The sequence below is a fragment of the Diceros bicornis genome, chromosome 6 (assembly GCF_020826845.1).
Source record: "Diceros bicornis minor isolate mBicDic1 chromosome 6, mDicBic1.mat.cur, whole genome shotgun sequence".
In the NCBI taxonomy this organism is placed as follows: domain Eukaryota; kingdom Metazoa; phylum Chordata; class Mammalia; order Perissodactyla; family Rhinocerotidae; genus Diceros; species Diceros bicornis.
Genome location: NC_080745.1, coordinates 79,863,098 through 79,882,021, shown reverse-complemented (window position 1 = coordinate 79,882,021; position 18,924 = coordinate 79,863,098). Strand labels below are relative to the sequence as shown.

At 49.1% G+C, this 18,924-nt stretch overlaps 1 protein-coding gene across 3 annotated transcripts in view; it reads left to right on the top strand.

Annotated features, from left to right (window-relative positions):
- HSPA12A (heat shock protein family A (Hsp70) member 12A) overlaps nucleotides 1-18,924 on the top strand; it is a 161,767-nt gene that overhangs the window by 111,367 nt on the left and 31,476 nt on the right. For all 3 annotated transcript variants that reach the window (XM_058544079.1, XM_058544080.1, XM_058544081.1), the window contains 2 exons: nucleotides 13,989-14,074; nucleotides 15,640-15,767. In XM_058544079.1, the coding sequence (XP_058400062.1) occupies nucleotides 13,989-14,074; nucleotides 15,640-15,767 (214 nt within the window). The remainder of the gene's footprint in view (nucleotides 1-13,988; nucleotides 14,075-15,639; nucleotides 15,768-18,924) is intronic.

The following is an 18,924-nucleotide window of genomic DNA, read 5'->3' as shown; positions in this document are numbered from 1 at the left end:
GACGTGCTTCCTAAGCCCGAGCTTGGGCAATTGCCCATCCACGGGTGGTGGTGAGGGTGCAAAGTCTCATTTCTTGGACCTTGGTTGTTGCCATTCGGACACTTCAGGGGCTGGAACAAGGGGTCCTGGAGGCCGAGAGTACTGAAGGCCACTCGTGTGCCCATAACACGCACACACCAGGGTGTGTGGGCACCCATGACGAGTCTGAATATTTTGGCAGCTGGGGCCATTGGTGGCCTCGCCGTGGCCCCTAAACATAGACTGTGTATTATTTTCTGGGATTCATATAGTATATTAATGGGGGGGCTCTGTTGGCCTCATCATAGATCCTTGGCCTGAGGTGGGCCACGGGGTGCTCTGGGGGACCCTCTGGGTCCTGTGGCTTGGAGTCCCCCTCATCTGTGGAGTAGCTTGAGGAAGTAAACCCCATGTCCCAGAAATTGCCTCTATTTTCCTTAGGAAAAGACTTTGAGCGAATTCCGTCCTCGGGGGAGCTGTTCTTTGGGGTTTTTTTTTTTTTTTTTTTTTTTCTCCCTTTCCTGCTCTGGAAGGAGATATTCTATTTCAGCTCCTTTCAAGAGTGGTCACTCTTGACATTCTGCCATGCATGCTTAACTTAGCAAAGTCTGGAGTTAATCACTGTCTTCACTCAGTTTACTAATTCTTTCTTTGTAAGAATGTCAATCCATCACTGAAGGTTTTGTATAAAAAAAGTAAGAATGAGGGATTTTAAACTTAAAGAGTTTTAAAAAGTCTCTGAAAGGACTTTCTCTCCTTCCTGCTAACATGGAAGTCTTGGCCCACCATGTGGGGAATGTTCTGCATGCAGGTGCCAGGGCTGCCTGTGCTGGGAGGGCATTTGGTTCCCAGGGGTGTCCCGGCATTCTGGGCAGCTGCCCGCATGTGTCACCCCTCGGAAGCCCCCTCCATGTCGCAGTGGATGGGCCACACTTGGCCTCCCCGGGGGTGTTTTTGAGCCCCTTGTGGGCATTTGCCTTCTCTCTTTTCCTTTGTCTTCTGGAAGCAGCCACTTCTCAGGCAGGTTCCCGAACACTTCTCGGCCCTGGGACCCTGGTTCAGTGGCAGCGGCACATGCAGACAGTTACCCTGAAGAGCGTTCAATGCTGGTGCAGCGTGTCCTCTTCACAGGGTGGGGCTGTGACTCCTGCCCAGGGCTAGTAATGGCTGAAGCTTACTGGGCATCTTCTCCTGGCATTTATTCCAGAATACCTCGCAACTGCTCATCCTCAGGGAGAGCGCTAAGTCCTCTGTCCACAGCCCTCCCTCAGGATGGAGCTTGGTGTTCAGCTCTGGCCAGCCAGCCTCAGAGCATCTAGGGGAAAAGCGAAAACACAGTGGTGACTGGGGCGCTGTCCCCACCCTGTGCCCGTTTTCCTGTGTGGCCAAAGAGGAGGGTGTCTGGAGAGAGGCCAGTGCCAGAGGTTGCCCCTGGCCCTGATCAGAGAGCCTGGAGTTGGCAGCCAGCTTCGCCACGGGATGATCCCTGCAGAATTACTGCACACTCTGCCCGAGGGAGGGAGCCGTGGCCAGGGTGGGTGGGAGAGACTGATGTCCACCCCCAGGGAGGCGGGCTGTGCTCCTCAGGGCAGGCGGGACAGGGGACAGTTTTCCTTACAAGGTGGTTTCCTGCAGTTTTTTTTTTTAATTGAGATATAATTCACATATCATAAAATTCACCATTTTAAAGTGTACAATTCCATGGTTTTAGTATATTCACAAGGTTGTGCAACCATCACCACTATCACATTCCAGAACATTTTCATCACCCTAAAAAGAAACCCATGCCTGTTAGCAGTCACTCCCCATTTTGACTGTCTCCAGAGCTCTAAGTTTTCACTGCTCTGTGCTGCCCGTTGCCAGTGGTGCAGACCCGGGCCAGTCACAGAACCCTGGAACCTCAGGGCTGGAATGTGCTGGAGGCAAGGAGCCCGAGCTTTGGAGAATGGTACTGACTAGCTCTGTGATTTCAGCAGGATGCTTTACCTCTCTGTGCCTTGTTTCCTCTGCCATTAAATAGGGCTAATAACTAACTATTTGCTACCTTATTGTGTTGTTTCTATGTAAGTAATAATAGCTACACTTGTTAAGAACTTTGCCTGCATTATTCTTATTTAATCCTCATTCATCCTAAGAGGTAAGAGTTATTATTATCCCTATTAAATACAGAAGGAAAACTGAGCCACAGAGAAGTTTAGTAACTTGTTCAAGGTTGCACAGCCATGCATCAGTTTTTAGCTGCAAAGCATGGAAAACCTGACTTTGTCTTCTTTCCAGAAAAAGGATATTAATTATGACTATGAATGGGAAGTCCAGAGGTCTGGCAGGCTCAATGGCAGGTTGATTTGGCAGCTCGTGGACCCCCTCAAGGATGGATGGAAGTTCTTTGTGTGCTGGTTGCATTGTGGGCTGGCAGCGAGATGGCAAGGTGCTGGCCTCATGGCTTCACTTAGGGGTCAGGATGTTTCTTTCCCAGAAGCCCCCAGCAGACTTCCCTTCACGTCCCATCAGCCAGAACTGTGGGACACAAGCCCATCCCCATGTCCATCATCGGCAAGGGGAAGGGGTCTGCCATGATTGGCTTAGACTGTTCAGAATCTATCCCGGGACTGGGGAAGGGTCACCCCTTCCCACACTCACGTAAAATTGAGGATAAGAAAGGAGAAATGGATTTTGGGTGGACACTGCTGTGTCCACCAAGACCTGTAAGTAACTGAGCTGGAATTCGAACCAATCTTCCCAGGTCCAACACCCCTGTGCTTAACCACAGTATTACACAGCCTCGAAGCCCCAGAGGGTAGTACGTGCTCAGTGAATCTTGGTTGAATGCATCAGTCCATACAGTCTGGTTCTCACCCCTCCACAGCCCCATCCTGGTTTTTCTGACCCTGATGCTCTTCTGCAACTAAGTGGTTGCCTGGCCTCTGCTTGAACTCCTCTAGTGATGGGCAACTCAGTATCTTACCAGGCATTTCCTTCTCTTTTTTGATAATTAAGTGCCATGGCTACCTCTACGGTGCTTTTGGATGAATTAGAAAAAGATCTGCTCTGGGTACAAAAATTGGAAAAAGGTGCCCACTCTCGGCGATATAGCCCTTCATTTCGAGGCATGGGACGGCACCTTCGTGGTAAGAAAATGGCACCCCTACCTTTGGGTGGATGCAGCTCTGCTTGGGGGAGATGTCCCCCAAAGTGGGTGCCTTTGTGCAGTACACAAACTGCACTGCTGTTTTGGGACGTCTCTTCCGTTAAGACACTGCAGAGGGGTCTGTAACCTACACAAGCCTTAGCTCTCAGGGCACTGGCAGAGTGTCGGGGTTTTGTGCTCAGGCTCCCGGCTTGGGGGGCATGTGGGCTAAAGGCACCCCTTCCAGCCTGAAGATGGCACAACTCTCCCTCATCAGGAGGGTTCGACTGAAGAGGGGTGAACCAGCCGTCTGTCTCTCCTACCCCCACCTCCTGTTCTGCCTCTCCAGCCCTCCTCCCCAGGGACAGATGGGGAGTGCTCTGGAGGTGAATGATTCCGCTCAGTGTGAGAGCAACGGGCTGGAATGGCATTGCCCGTCTTTAGCCTCAGTACAGACAGCACCAGCTGTGCCGTAGCCTCTGTGGACTGAGCTGTCCCAAGGCTAGTCACAATCGAAACTGGGGGAGTCTAAAGTCGGGCCTTCCAGGCGCCCAGGCAGGTGGGATCTTTTCCTTGGAGTGGGAGATGATTCTTCATTTCCCTGGTTGGTTTAAAAATGTGCTTCATTGTAGAGGACACTTTAATTACCTGGTGAGGAGGGCCACATGGCTTCCCGAGTTCTTGGTTGTTCTGCAAGTGCGCCCGGGGTGAGCAGATGGCCTGAGCACCAAGTCGAGGCCAGAAGGTCTCCCTCACCCATGGCAGCACTGGCCCTCATGTTCCCCATCACTAAGAGTTTTCCCGAAGGTTCCATTTGCCAAGTTTCTGTCTGGTGGGACATTTTGTCCTTGATTAACAAGCCTGGAGAAGCACGATGTACAGGAAATGCATTTGCTGACCCTGTGCGTAGGTAGGACTCTGCTTGTCCCCCGGTGTAAGCACATGGCATTTTCTCAACAGCAGTTGGACTGATTTGCTGCTGCTGATGGTAATGATAATAACATCTGTAATTTATTGAGTGCTTGCCATGCACCTGGTTTTATAGGTATTTTTTATAGATATTTTTCCTCATAGTGATCCTATAAACTGTATCACTGGCATCGTGATCCCCCTGACCTCCCATTTTCCAGGTGAGAAAACTGAGGCTCTGAGAAGTTCAGTAGCTCACCCAAGGGCATGCACCTGGGAAGTGGCCATGCTGGGATTTGAGCGCAAGCTTTCCTGACTCTGAACTTGTACCTCTAACCTCTGTTATCAACAGCCCCTCCTCCAGCCTGATCTTTGGATTTGAAGAATTACAGCTTTTAAAATGGAGGGCCCTGTTATGCTTCAGAGCCCAAGGAAGCAGGAGCCACACAGTCTCCTGAGTCTGGAGGCGGAGACGTCCAGCTGGGGCTTGGGAGTGCTCTGTGATTGTGACCAGCTGACTTCCCCCACCCTATTTGCTCATCTGTGAAATGGGGATTTATGTTAACGTCTCTCTCGTAGCTTCATCTGTCAAGAAAAATGATAACTGGGCAAGACCTGGCATTGGGCGTAGTGCAGGCGCCGAGCTGGAGAGCTCTGAATCCAGCCAGGCGGCATCCTGACAATGTGGGCTTCTTTCTTAACCTTCCAGGCCTTACTTTTCTCATCCATAGAATGGGATAATGACAGGACCTCACAGCCCCCTAACACAGCAGGATTTCATGAGCTACAGCTGTAAAGCTCTTAGCTTGGCATGAAGTTCACATTCAGTGAGTGCTATGATAGCTTTCCTGATCGATTTCTGGGTTTGTACATTTCGAATAGTTTCAAATTAATAATTTGAGTTTGAATAAACTTGCAAAAGAGCCTAAAGTAAAAACTATACGTAAACATCTGACCCCATTAAGGAATTCAGCAAATGGTGGGTCAGGGCTGTTATTGAATTCAGAGGGTTTCTCATGTATTACTTCCTTTGTCATTGAAACGTAGTGATAGAGGCCCTGAGAATATGGATTCCCACTTCACAGAGGGAGAAGATGTGCCTGGAGAGAGACGAGGCGGCTTCCCCAGGCTCATGAGGGTCCATACCTCCGCATTCGCTGCCTGCCGTGCCCGTATTCTGTATCATCAGGAGCCATTTTGTTTTCCTTCCATTCCTCCAAGAACTACAGCCCAAGAGCCGACTCTGGCTTTGCTCCTGTCACGAGGCTGCCTTGGTGCTGAGGAGACATGCCCCTTGGTCCTGCGGCCCAAGCTGGCTGCCCTGTCTGCCACGCGACCCGCCCCAAGCCAAGACCAGCGGGCCTGACCATGGAGGACACTCTGCCTGCACCCTGCGCCCCTACAGGACCCCTCCCCCCTTCCTAGAGGCCTCGGAGTTTGTTCTTTTATTACAAAGGGTCACAGGGTGACATCTGACATCAGTATTTCAGCTCACCATTCCTCATGGGGTTGAGGAGATGCCAAGGCCTTCACTGAGGCTTCTCGCCCCTCCCATAGGGCATTGGGAGCTCAGCAAGGACAAAGGAAAATGAGCGTGTCCTGGTCCTTAAAGAGACCTGCTCTCTGCAGGGGTGGGCTCCAGTTTCTCAGAACATGGAGGGGCCCAGCCGCCTGCCTCCTTTGAGACCTCGGTTTGCAGAGCGGTGTCAGCGTCTAGGAGGGCCATGTATCGGAGACCAGGCTGGAGTCCACCTCACAGTGGGAGCCACTCAGCTGGTGTCTGGTCACCTGCTTTGCTGTTTGCAAGGGGGCCAGTGGGGCCTGCTGAAGTTCAGACTTCTTCAGTGGCTGTTTAGATCTATCCCAACACCTCAGCCCCAGAGAAACCAGCTGAACATGCCCCTCACCCACCTCGAAACCCAGATCTGACACCTTCCCAAGCCTTCAAAGTCCATGTGTATGAATGAACAGGTTTAAATGAACGCATACTCTTATTAGTTTGTTCATTGGACAGAGATGTCTGCAGCGCCTGCCGTGTCTGGCCCAGGTGCTCTGACTTTATACATAGCCTAAGAAAAATATTGTCTTGTCCTCTTGGAGCTAGGAAGATGGACACGTAACTGGTACATTAAAACAACAGCTCTTTTATTATGTAAAATTTAAAACATATACAAAAGTAAAGCAAATAGTGTATTGAACTTCTGTGAATCTGTCACCAGTTTCAATCATCATCCACTTATGGCCAATCTTATTTAATCTCTGCCTCTCCCTGCTTGTATTATTTTGATGCAAATCCCAGACATCGTATTATTTCATCTGTAAACATTTCAGAATGTATCTCTAAAGGATAACGACTCTTAAAAATGACATAACTACACCATTAACAAGAATTCCTTAATATTATCAATAGCTGGTCAGTGTTTATATTTCCAATTGTCTCATAAATGTAATTTTTTTTTGTTCATTTGAATCATGATCCAATAAATGTCCATGCATTGCAATGACTGGAGTTGCTGTGTCTTTTAGGCGATAGCGGCCTGTCTCTGGCTGGGTCCGGGTAGCCTGGGAACTAATCAGAAATGCAAATTCTCCCAGACCTCTTGGAGTAGAAACTTCAGGGGTGGGGCCAGGAATCTGTTTTAACTAGCACTCCATGTGATTCTAATGCACATCGAAGTTTGAGAAGCTCTGATCTATAGTTTCCTCTCCTTCTTTCTTGTATATTTTCCTTGTAATTTATTTCTTGGAGAAACCTGGCTCTTGGCCGGTAGTGTTTCCCCCATCTGGGTTTTGCCAGTAGATCCCCAGGTGCCCATGAGCATGTTCCTCTTTCCTCTGTACCGGGAAGCATAGGAGGCTCTCCCTCAAACAGCAGGGGCTAACTTTGCCTGCTGCTGATGTGAGGTGCACCCAGGCAGGGGAACAGTATGTGCAAAGGCCTGGAGGCTGGATTAAGCACAGATGTTCCAGGGTCTGTGAAAAGGTTTGGTGTGATCGGGGATAGGGGGCAATGGAGAGAGATGAGGCTGCAGAGAGAGACAGGGTGGACTTCGAAGGGTCCGGGTGCCAGCAGTGTGCTGGACATCATCTGAGGGGGATGGGAATTGAAGGCCTTGGGATGGTCGAGTAATATGAGTAGATCTCGGTTTGACCAGATGGCTCTGACTGCAGGGGAGTGTGACTTGGAGGGGGCAGACCCGGAGCAGGGAGACGGAGAGGCCATGTGGGAGCTCTGGAAAGGGTCTGCAGGATCTGGACCAAGGTTGCGGCAGTGAAATTGCAGAGGAGGGGGTGAATGGGAGAGATGCTAAGAATCTCTCACAGGAATGACAGGGCTTGGGAATGCAGTGAGAAGGGAGAGAAGAGTCTAGGAAATCTCACACGTGGGAACCACGGTGGTTGCACTGACAAAAGGGGATGTTTGAGGAGAGAGGCAGGTCTGGGTGATTTGAGAGCTGATCCCCCATTATTGGAGGTAACTCAGCATGTGTATTATTAATATTCTGACTTAGAGAGGTTGATGCCTCAGTTGGGAAAGATCTCAGTGGCCCTCCAAGTCTGTGAATAGTCACTGAGTTCACTTTTGGGCACACGTAGAAACATCCATCCATCCATCCACCCACCCACCCATGTGTCCATCCTTTTATCCATCCATCTATCCGTCTATCTAGCCAGCCAGCCAGCCATCGATCCATCCATCCAGCCAGCCAGCCAGCCGTTCATCCATCCTTCCATATTTCCATCCATGCATCCACCCAACGTTTATTGAATGCCTGTGACATGTCAGGAGCTGAGGAATCAGAGATGAAGTAAGACACAGCCCTGTCCAGGTGAGCCCAGAGCCCATGGAAGAGAAGCCAGGTAGACAGAACTACCTTAATACTGTTGATGGGGTGATCTCGTGAAGCCCCTCCCAGTGCTGGATGCAGGTGGGCAGGGGCTTCAAGGTTGCTGAATGTAATTCATGAAAATTAGTGGGAAGAACTGTTGGTCTAGAAAGCACTTCTTCACCTTCCCCAGCAGTTGCCTGGACACGCATGTGCGTGTGAACTTGTGGTTAAGAGAGAGAATGTGAACTGCCCTCACTCACAGTCTGCTCCATTTCTCTCTCACTGAGGCATCTTATCTCCTAAACCATCCAGAGCGGGGAACTGGAAGATGCTGCCCAATGTCAGGATGGGCCTGGCGCAGCCCCCCACTCTCAGCCGTACCCGGTGCTGTGGTTTCTGCCGCTGTAATTGCTCATTTCCATAATTATTATTTAGCATTTGGAGAGCAGGTATTTTACACTCAGTGTTCTTTGTAGCCAGGAAGTTCTCCCTGTTCATGCCAATAAAATTTCCATTTACTCTGGACATCAACCATGGTGATTAAAAAAAAACCCATAAATTATTTACTGAAATGGAAGTTCAGCTTACGGTAATAATGCATTAGTTCAGCTAGCCGTGCAGCCTGTTATAGGGTAATAAAAATTTTTTATGTTCCTTCTTAAAAGATATTTGCCAGTAACCTACACATGACCTTGAGCTAATCAATTTTCAAAGATGACACTGCAAGGAGGGCATATAAGGAAAGAGAGAAAGGAGAGCTTTTTCCAAATAGCCTGATTTTAGGCAATTGTCAGCAAATACCCATCATCTCACAGCCAGCAGGAGAAAAGGAATGAAAATATATCTTGCATTTTTTAAATTGTAAGGACCAGACCTTAAAAATCCTTTTGAGATTGAGCGTTTAGTTGATAGATACATAAATTTGAAAGCTACCAAGAAGACCTATTTGGAAAAGCTGGGGAGTCACCATTGTTGAGACCACCTGTCATTTTGCATGAACCTGGAGCCTTGTAGAATAAAGTCAGCCTAATGGTTCTGTCTTCATCTTTATAAACGTTGTATTTATGCAGCAGGATCGATTTTATGTATCTCAGAAAGTCTACGATTCTGCTCACGGCCATTTGCTGACTAATGTCTCCAGCAGAGAAGAGCCACAAGCAAGTCCATGAATTATGGCTGGCTTTGACATTCTCTTATCAAGACTGTTTTTATTTTAAGAATGTCTGCTCTGATTAAAGCCATTAGAGCCGGGAGCAAATAAAAACGTGTCTAAATTTTATGTCTCACATTTTCTTAGCAGGAACCCTGATGAAGCCTACATTTTAGTTCTTATACCACTAAGACAAGGGATGATTATTAACTAAGAAGTTAAGCTAGATCCTCCTCAACTACCTGGTTTGGGGTTCTAAAAAATCCTGTGGCAGGAGGCTTGTTGGTTGAGTCATAGTTTTACTTACTTATATCCTCTACTTTGCTGCAAAAATATTTTCATTTATTTATATACTCCTCTTTGCTGCAAAAATTATTTTAAAAGTAACTTGGTTGAAGAATGTGTTGGGGGGTGGGTCCCGGGTTAAGAGTGAACCTAGAAACATCCATATCAGCTTATTTTTATATTCACTAAACTGAAAAAGATTGCACAGTAAATATACAATACAAAAGTGACATTAAATTGTCCAAAATGGGAGACCTGATGATTATTTTCTGTTGGTGTACCACAAAGTGTCAGCATGTCTTCCTCCTCAGCGTAACCGTAGTTCTGTGGCTGACAGTTTGCGTTCTTGAAACGTTCAGTGCTTTTCTGATTCTGTGATGTGACATCATCGGGTCCCTCTGTGTTATTGCATTTCAGAGTAACTTAGTGCTTGAAATGGAAGATGCCTTGAGTGTCTCTTGAATCCAGTTGGGACAGTGGAGTTGGTATTTCTTAAAACTTCCAGATCTTTCGGTTCTGCCCTTGACCACATTTCCGGGTAAAGTGTTTTTCTTTCGTCTGTCTTCGACCAGTCTTCTCTCAGTACCTCCACAGACAGGTCTCAATTGTCTTTTTATCAGCTTCCTTTCTCTCTTCCAAGCCTGCACTCTAAAAATCTCTATTCTTGTCAGGCTTTTGTCTTTGCGTTTCTCTTCTGTTCTCGACATGCCCAAGTCACCCCGTGTGTACTGAACTGAAATATCACATAGGGAGTAGTCATGGGGCAGATGTTATTGTACTGACTTTACAAAGAAGCATAAGCAGGGCTACAATTAATGACAGCCAGTATTTCTTACTGTGGATAACGGCCTATGTATTATTAGTAGCCAGGACACACAGCCTGTACCTTATACATATAGACATGCCGTATATCAACTCTCTCCTATTGTCTATTAGCTTATATATGTCAAATATCCATAGATCAATAGATCATATTCTATTGACTCGTGTGTTTATTCCTAATCACTTCCTATTGAATGAAAGTTCTCAAACCTTGTTGGGGCTATTAGCCCACCAGAAACTTCCCACACCCCTCGGGGGATAAGGTAGGCTTTTCCATATTTTTCCCCTCAAGAATTTTTGAGCACCACTTTGACATCCTAAATAGATAAATAAATAAATATTAGCTTGAGAGCAAAGTTGTCACTACAGGCTCTCTATATTCCTGTGCTGGACTGATGCACATTAACTGGTGAATTCTCTTTGATTTGGGAGATACAGAGCTATAGATGTGGGCGTGCGTATATGCCTGTATCTGTAAAAATGTTACTCCTCCATGTCGTCTCTGCAGCTCAGTTTGAAATCGTTGCCCGGTGTAGCTGCATTTTAATTTCTGGTGGAGAAAGCCTGTGAAGTTCAGTTGCCTCTAGGCCTCGCTGAGTGACCTGCAAGTCAAATGATTTATTTTGTACTGAACCAGAGGCAAAGGGGGTGGGAGGTGCAGGGAGAACCGAAAAAATCCTTGATACTTGCCCTCACACATCCTGGAGTCCTCTGGGGGCCCAAGGCATGTGCTCGATGTGTGGCCCAACACATGCTATTTTGCAAGTCAGTGGGACATGCTCTGAGAAAGGCTGAGTGATGGGATAATTAGAACCAAGCAGACAGCGGGGTGGATGGTTTGTCTGCAGATAATAGTTTGTTTGCTAATTGCCAACACCAGATTTTCTGGGCAATTAGACATTTGGTTTCTTCCAAGACCTTCTGTGCAAATGTGGACACATGGCCGCAGGCGTTCCAGGTAGCAGGTGGAGAGAGGGTGGCTCCCAGGGCAGGATGGCACCTCTCTGCAGGCTGCCCAAGGCGCCTTTTTCAGGGCAGACGTCTCGCCAACAGGTGGAAAGGCCCATCCGGCTAGGCCCCCTAGTGGAGAGGCCGAATTCTCCCTGCTTTTATGAACGGGGGTGGGAGATTAGCAAAGAAGGTAGAGTTTAGCAGGCTGGTCCAGGAGCCAGGCTATGTCTCCATTCTCTTTTCAAGGGCATTGAGCCAGGGGTGCTAAAAGGCATTGGAAAATACTTTACTTCTCAGATAAGCAAGTTGATATTTTTTTAATAAAATTTTTTTGTGTGTGGTAAAGTCTGTATAACATAAAATTTGCCATTTAACCATTTTTAAGTGTACACATCAATGGCATTAATTACATTCACAAGTTGTGCAACCATCACCACTATCTATTTCCAAAACTTTTTCATCACCCAGAACAGAAACTGTATTTCCCACTCCTCCTTCCCCTCAGCCCCTGGTTACCTTTAATCTACTTTCTGTCTCTGAATTTGCCTATTCTAGATATTTCATATAAATGGAATTATACAATATTTGTCCTTTTGTGTCCAGCTTATTTCACTCAGCATAATGTTTTTTTTAGGTTCTTCCATGCTGTAGATGTATAAGAATGTTATTCCTTTTTACAGCTGAATAATATTCCATTGTATGGATATACCACATTTTGTTTATCTATTCATTTGTTGGAACATCTTCTGAACTTGGGTTGTTTCCACTTTTTGGTTATTGTAAATAATGCTGCAATGAATATGCACATACAAGTATCTGTTTGAATCCTTGTTTTCAGTTCTCTTGGGTATACCTAGGAGTGGAATTGCTGGGTCAAGTGGTAATTCTATATTTGACTCTTGAGGAACCACTGATCTGTTTTCCACAGCAGCTATACCATTTTGCATTCCCACCAGATATATAAAAGGGTTCCAATTTCTCCACATCCTTGCCAACATTTGTTATTTCCATTTTTTTTTTTTATTATAGCCAGCTAGTGAGTCTGAAGCAGTATCTCATAGTGGTTTTGACTTGCATTTCTCCAGTGACTAGTGATGCTGAGCATCTTTTCACGTGCCTATTGACCACGTGTATACCTTCTTTGGAGAAATGTCTGTTTAAGCCCTTTGCCCAGCAAGTTGATTTTTTGCCTCTGTACTTACTTGCTCCTGCAATTTTCTCCCAGCAGTTGGAATTGAGCCTCATCAGGAGGAGAGAGACCATAGCCTGCAAAGAGGGGAGGTGGCCGAGCAGATTTGAAGCTTCGCATTCACTCTTTCATGATTCATTTCATCCCTCAGCCCGTTTGGCACCCACTGGAATAATACTGTTTGAGTTCTTACGAAGCAGGAAAAAAAAAATCAGTGAGCTTGTGGGATTAACTGAAGTGATTTGGCAGCAGAGGCAAATGGAGCCACTTCTAGTGCCGCCTAGAAGCAGATAGGCCTTTCTCAGACACCTCGTACCCTCTGGGTTTCCTGGACCACAAGTATTATTTTAGCAGATTACCCATTTTTTCCTACCAGGTATTGGGCTGTGTGCTCAATGGAGCAGTATTTGCAGAGCACCCAGAATGGCATCTGGTATTTGTGGGTGCCCAGGGTCTGGCCGTCGTCTCCGCAGTGGGAGCCCTCAGTCCTTGCTCTACTGGTCTACTGGCCCTGCCAGTCCTGGGCAGCGGGCAAAGAGAGCAGTGTGGAGCTTCCAGCACCCACCAGGGACAGTGTGACTTTTCCGTGGGGGCTCATTCCTGGGGGAGAGCCACTGGGCTCTGCAAGGTTTCAGAACAAATGTCTGAGTAATTGCAAAGAGCAGCAGGGCAGTCGACAGAATGATATTCCCGCTGCTTTGCTGTTGGTCCTTCTCCGCTTTGACCTCGTGTCTGCTGTGGGGCCTGTCTGCGGGGTCCAGGAATGCTAATCTACCTGTCTTTCTGCTGTGGTTTTTCGTATTGAATGTCAAAAACCTTCAGTGTCAATGGAGAGAGATGAGCTCACCATGTTCTGGCAGGGCCTCATGCCGGAGGGAGGGAAGAGGTGATGCATCCACTAAGCAAGGAAGTTCTTTCTGGAAGTTGCACTCATGTTCTATATTCCTACGATAGGGGTTGTTAATCTTTGAGGTGGGGTCTCACACTCCTTTGGGAACCTGAGGGCTGTGGATACTCTTCCAAGAAAGTGCATGCAAAAATTTGCACCTCATCTCAGATGGCCACAGGTTCCTCTAGTCCATAATGGTGCCTGGGTTAAGAACTGGCTCTACAGAGGGCATGAGCCAGGAGCTGAGGCCATCTGGGGACTGGGCAGCATCTCTGCTGAGTGGGAGTTGTGTGGTACATAGTGAGAGGCCTGGTGGTCACTGGGAGAAAATGAAAGTCTCATTTGGTCAAGTTTTAAATACTAAATTTACAGAGGGTGCCAGAACAGATACCCAACCTTTGTGGCTGGGGTTCAGCCTTGCCTACCACGTTGGCTGGCTTTCCAGAGACAACAGTGTCTGTAGGAGCAAAGCCACACAGCACTCCTGTCTGCTCCCTGAGTCAGCCTATACCATTTCTTTTTCTTTTCTTTTTTTTTTTGCTGAGGAAGATTAGCCCTGAGCTAACATCTGTTGCCAATCCCCCTCTTTTTTTTTGCTGAGGAAGATTGGCCCTGGGCTAACATCTGTGCCCATCTTCCTCTATTTTATATGTGGGTGCCACAGCATGGCTTGATGAGTGGTGTGTAGGTCCGCCCCCGGGATCCGAACCTGCAAACTCCGGGCTGCCAAAGCAGAACACAAGAACTTAACCACTATGCCACCAGGCCAGCCCCAGCCTATACCCTTTCTGAGGAGTGTGCTTTGTCTTTCCTTTCAGAAACGGCCCCCGCATCTGCATATTCATCTCCAGCCCGGAGTCTGGGGGACACAGGAATAACACCTCTGTCTCCTTCCCATGTTGTGGTAAGTAATGTGTGTATGTGTGTGCGGGAGGGTGTGTGCTGATTGCCTTTGCTCCCTTGGGTCTGCTCTCACACCATAGGCTGCTGGGCAGCCCCTCATGCTCATGGGTGGAGAGTAAATTTAACTGGTCCTGGCTCTGTGAGCCCTGCCAAGCCCCTTCCCCACTCTGGGCCTAAAAAGGCTTTCTGTGGTGTGGCTGGTGCTTCTGGAGCCATTTGCCTGAGTGGGTAAGATGAGCAGGCAGAGTGGGAGCAGCCCTTTAAAGATTCAGGACTCAGAGACTGCGAGGCATCCTCTTGGAAGGAAGCAGCCACATCTGACCCGTGAACTGCATCAGTGAAATGCAGTGGCTTTGTTGACTGCAGTGAACTGCTGTGTCCAAAGGCCTGTGGCTGTGTAATTGCTCCTGCAGCAGCTCGCCTGGGAGAGAAGTCCTGAGCAGTGAGGGGGCTGGAGACTGGGCTGTGGCTCCCTCCTTATCCCACACTAAAAAGATGGGTGTCGTGGGCACCCATTCAAGGCACATACATGAGAAAAGTACCTGGAGGAAAGGGCGGCTTTGCATGAGCTACTCGGATCCACAAAGAACACCCCACTGAGAAGAACTTCGGAGCCATCACTAGGTAGGGGCGCCAGCTTGTTCAGGTTTTCCTAGAACAGTGCGGGTTTTACACAGAAGTCCTGCATCCTGGAACTCCCTCAGTCCTGGGAAAGCTGGGAGGCTTGGTCACCTACGGCCAGGTCCTGTGGTTTTCACACTCCATACCCTGAGAGTCCCCTGTATGAGCTTCAGGGTCGCCTTGGGGTGTGTGGGGACGGGCGAGCAGTGTGAGGAGAGGCCAGATGGGTGGGGCTCACCCCCTGCTCTAACCAATACTCTTCAAACCCACTATTTATTGGTTTATAATTTGAAGTTCTATGGATATTAAAAACAAAGTCTACACCTCTTAAAAACAAAAAAGGTCTGGAAACTTGGAATGGCCTGACCCACTCACTTGATGAGGAGAAGCTCTGGGCCCCTCAGGGGACAGGACACACCAGGGTCACGTGGCTGGTTATGGCAGGACCAGCCAGGGTCCCCAGTATGCCAAGCCCTGCTCCCGTGCGTGACATGCCCGAACAGATGGAGTGGTCACTTGAGAGCTTTATAGGGCACAGCTGGCAAAGTGTTCTGGGCAGGGTCTGGAGGTCTGCACAGGGACCTGGGGAGGGCAGCAGGGGGAAGATTGTGTCACTCGGAATCCCTAGGCTTCTGGCCTAGGTAGAATTTCCGTAATTAGCCACTTTCATGCACAGTTGATAAAGGGAGTGGTGGGCAAGCTGTAGGCAGGTGCCCTCACCTGGTCAGCCTGGCCCTCCACACAGGGGACACCTCCATTTCTCCCTGAGCCACTCAGGTCGGGGCTGAGGCTGGCCTGCCCTCTTCCCAGGGCTCACCATGTGGCAGACTTGAGCCAGCATGTGGGATGTCCTCTGTCTGCAGTGGGTGCACAGCTGGGCAGGGTGGAACCACCTGGGCTTGGCCCCCCCGCCCCACCTCCGTACCTCACTCTGTGTATCTGCAGAATGATGCCGACTCGAATGTCTCGGAGCAGCAGACGTTTCTCGTGGTGGTGGCCGTCGACTTTGGGACCACATCCAGCGGCTATGCCTACAGCTTCACCAAGGAGCCAGAGTGCATCCATGTGATGAGGTGAGCACTGTGGGCGGGGAGGGGCATGTGTGGCGCCAGTCACCCCCCCTTTGGAGCCTTGGGGAGGGCCCTGGGGAAGGGGAAAGGGGTTAGTTCAATGAGCAGGTGAATGGCGCTTAGTAGGTGGGTCCTGGATTCTGGCCCAGCTCAGCCCAAACTCACTGTGCGACTTTAGGCAAGCCACTTCTGATCTCTGGGCTCCAGGTTCCTGGTCCGTAAAGAGTTGGTTTAATTCTGACTTAGTTAGTCTGGGGAAGGGCCTGGACAGCATGTTTGAAAGCTGGCCTGGGTGATTCCAGCGGGCAGCCTGGGCAAGAGGCGCTGACTTAGAGGGTGTCTGTGATGGAGGAGATCTAGGCGCTGGCTCGGCCATTTACTGTGGGACCTGAGGCAATTGCCGAACCTTCAAAACATCAGTTTCCTCATCTGTGAAATGGGGATAATGATAGTACCTGCCTCACAGAGTGTGTGTGCAAATGAAATGAGATCTCCTATCATGTGCTGAGCACAGAGTAAAAAGCAAGTAGGGAAGGTGCTCGTTCTTCCAAGTGAAGAAAAGTCACGAGATGACAGTAGAAGCAGAAAGCACCATGCCTGAGATAAAGCAGAGTGGGGTGAATTTCAGCCAGTGAACCTAAAGGGTCACCCTGAGGTTGCCCTTGGTTTCCTGGGACACACTTTGTGCTGGGGACACTCCCTGCCCGCCCACCCCCAGGCAGACAGCAGCTGAGCACACCCTCACATCCACCCCATCCACGGATCCCCTGTCTACAAGGACTCTGGTCTCTCCTGGCACCAACGCTGGCTCCCCCATGCATGGCCTTCCTGCAGGGTCTGCGGCCCTCAAAGCTTTGGGAGCTAGGGATTTATCACCCTGATTTTCCAAATCCAAGGGTGGCTCTGAAGACACATGGTGATTGGCTTTGCAATCCCTTCATCTGGTGACTGTGGAATTTAGTTATCGCTCCCAGAGTCAGATCTTACGCACTTTCATAGAGCGCTGTTTAAAACATGAGTCATAATAAAAGTGATCCCCACCCCGATCTTGGTATAGGCCCTGCCTTTCCTCTGGAAAACTGGATGCCCCAAGAGGCTCCAGAGATCTGTGGGGTCGTCTCATCAGGAGATAATGAAAAGCCAGTTCTAGTAGAGACCCCTGATGACAGCATAGCCCTTGGTGTTCAGTCACCACCAGGATTCTGCCTCCGGTGAGCTAGACAGATGCAGTGAGGGGCTACCCTGCCATCCCCTGAGATGAAATCCCTGGATGGAGAAGAGCACACTTAAAAGCTAGAATCAGTGTTTATCAGCTTCTGCGTAATTGGTTTATGAAATGTTATTTCAAAAGGATGGTCATGCAATAAAAATTGGAAAAAAAAAAAAAAAAAGAAGAGCAGAAATAACGTTGAACTTGCTTGGGAGGGATCCTCCCAAGCATCAGCAGGGTCCAGGGCTCCAGAGATGTTATCTTAGTGTTATCTTAGTGATTATAGAGATTTTGGAGTGAGGTTCTATCTGAATTTTATTTCAGCCAGAACATATTAATATAACATGATACAGACTGACAAAGTTATAAATGAGAAAGTTTAACTTTCTGTATTTAAATAAGAATGAAGGAATAAAAATTTGAAGGGAAAAAAACTCAGGAGGTTCTTTACCTGCTGAACCTGTCAATGTTAATAGGAATGGAAAGTCCATTGTGAAAGGTTGTGTGTGGAGCGCACCCCTGGCCTGGGCGCCCCATGTCTGTGTGGTATGGTGACCATCCCCGTGTCTCAATGGGGTCACCACGGGAACTTCAGCTCCCTGGGTAGATGCCTGCATCCTGATGGAGCTTGACTGGGAAACTGGCCAGGGATGACTCCAGTCCCATCTGCACGGCAAGTCTAGGTGGAAGTTGGCTCTCCATCTGGACTGTGATGGTCCCACTGAAGTGTCGGGAGCAGGTGTGAGCCCTGCCAGGAGTGCAGCCACCTCCTGAGTGGGCCAGGGGAGAGGCGTGCTTCCCCTCATGTACTGTGTCTCCACCGGCGGCTGCTCTTAGGGGTGGCATGGCTAAGAGGCAGGACAGGAGCCAGCTGCAGGGCCAGGACCTGGTAGAGAAGAGAGCATCCTGGCCTCTTGGCAACGTGGCTTCTCTGCTGTGGCCCCAGAGGAGGGTGAAGCCTCAAGTCACCTGCCCTCTCCACTCTCCTTCCTTTACTCCTTTCTATCTGAGAGAAGGAAGGATGCTTCTGTGCAGCTCAGCCCACCTCCTGCCCTGCTCCATCGTCCCTCCCATCAGTTCCGGGGTGTAATCTCATTGTATCTGCCTGTACGCACCTCTCCCCTCTTCTGTCTCCTCTTCAGCCTACAGACGTGCAGGACCTAGTCCCTTCCCTCCTCACTGTTTCTGTCAGAGCTCTCATGCCAGCTTGTCACTGTGGCTGTCACCCCAATATGGAGGCGACCAGGTCTGTCTCCTGCCTGCGTCTCTTCTGTGAACTCCAGGCTCGCATCTTCACTGCCCCCTCCCCGGGACTTTAGTGCTAGCACTTTCAAATGGAGCTCCCCACGTTCCCTGCAGCCTCCTTCTACGCCAGGGCTCCTGCTGTCTGTGAGGGGCACTCTCCCCTCTAGGCTCCCAAGCTTGAACCTCTGGGGTGCCTTGGCTCCTGCTAACCACTGCAGCCATTTGGCTTGGTATCCCCTATGGGTGGCTCGTCCCCGCTCCATCCCCTCTCTTTCTTCTTCGGCTCTCTACCCTTGTTTGAGCTCTCTCACTTCTGCTCCCAGAGGAGGCCTGAGCCGCCTCCTCAGCCTTCTGGCTTCCTGTCTCCCTCCCTTTGGTACAGTTTGTTCTGGTCAACAGCAGCTCTGATTCTGCCATGCACCTGCTCTAAAACCTTTAGTGGCTCCCCATTACTCACTAATTAAATCTCTCAAGGGTTTCCTCAGCCTGGTTCCAACCACCCTCACAATCTTGTTTCTCACACTTCCCGTTTATACAATCACTCTTCTCACTTACACACTCTTTCTTTAACCTGCACAATCACTTAGCATTCCCTGTACATGCTCTGTGCTTGCCCACCTCTGAGCGGCCTGCAGTGTCCTTCCCGCCTTTAAGATCCACTTGTCTGTCACTCTTTCAAGTCTCTCCTGAGCCCTGCCCCACCAG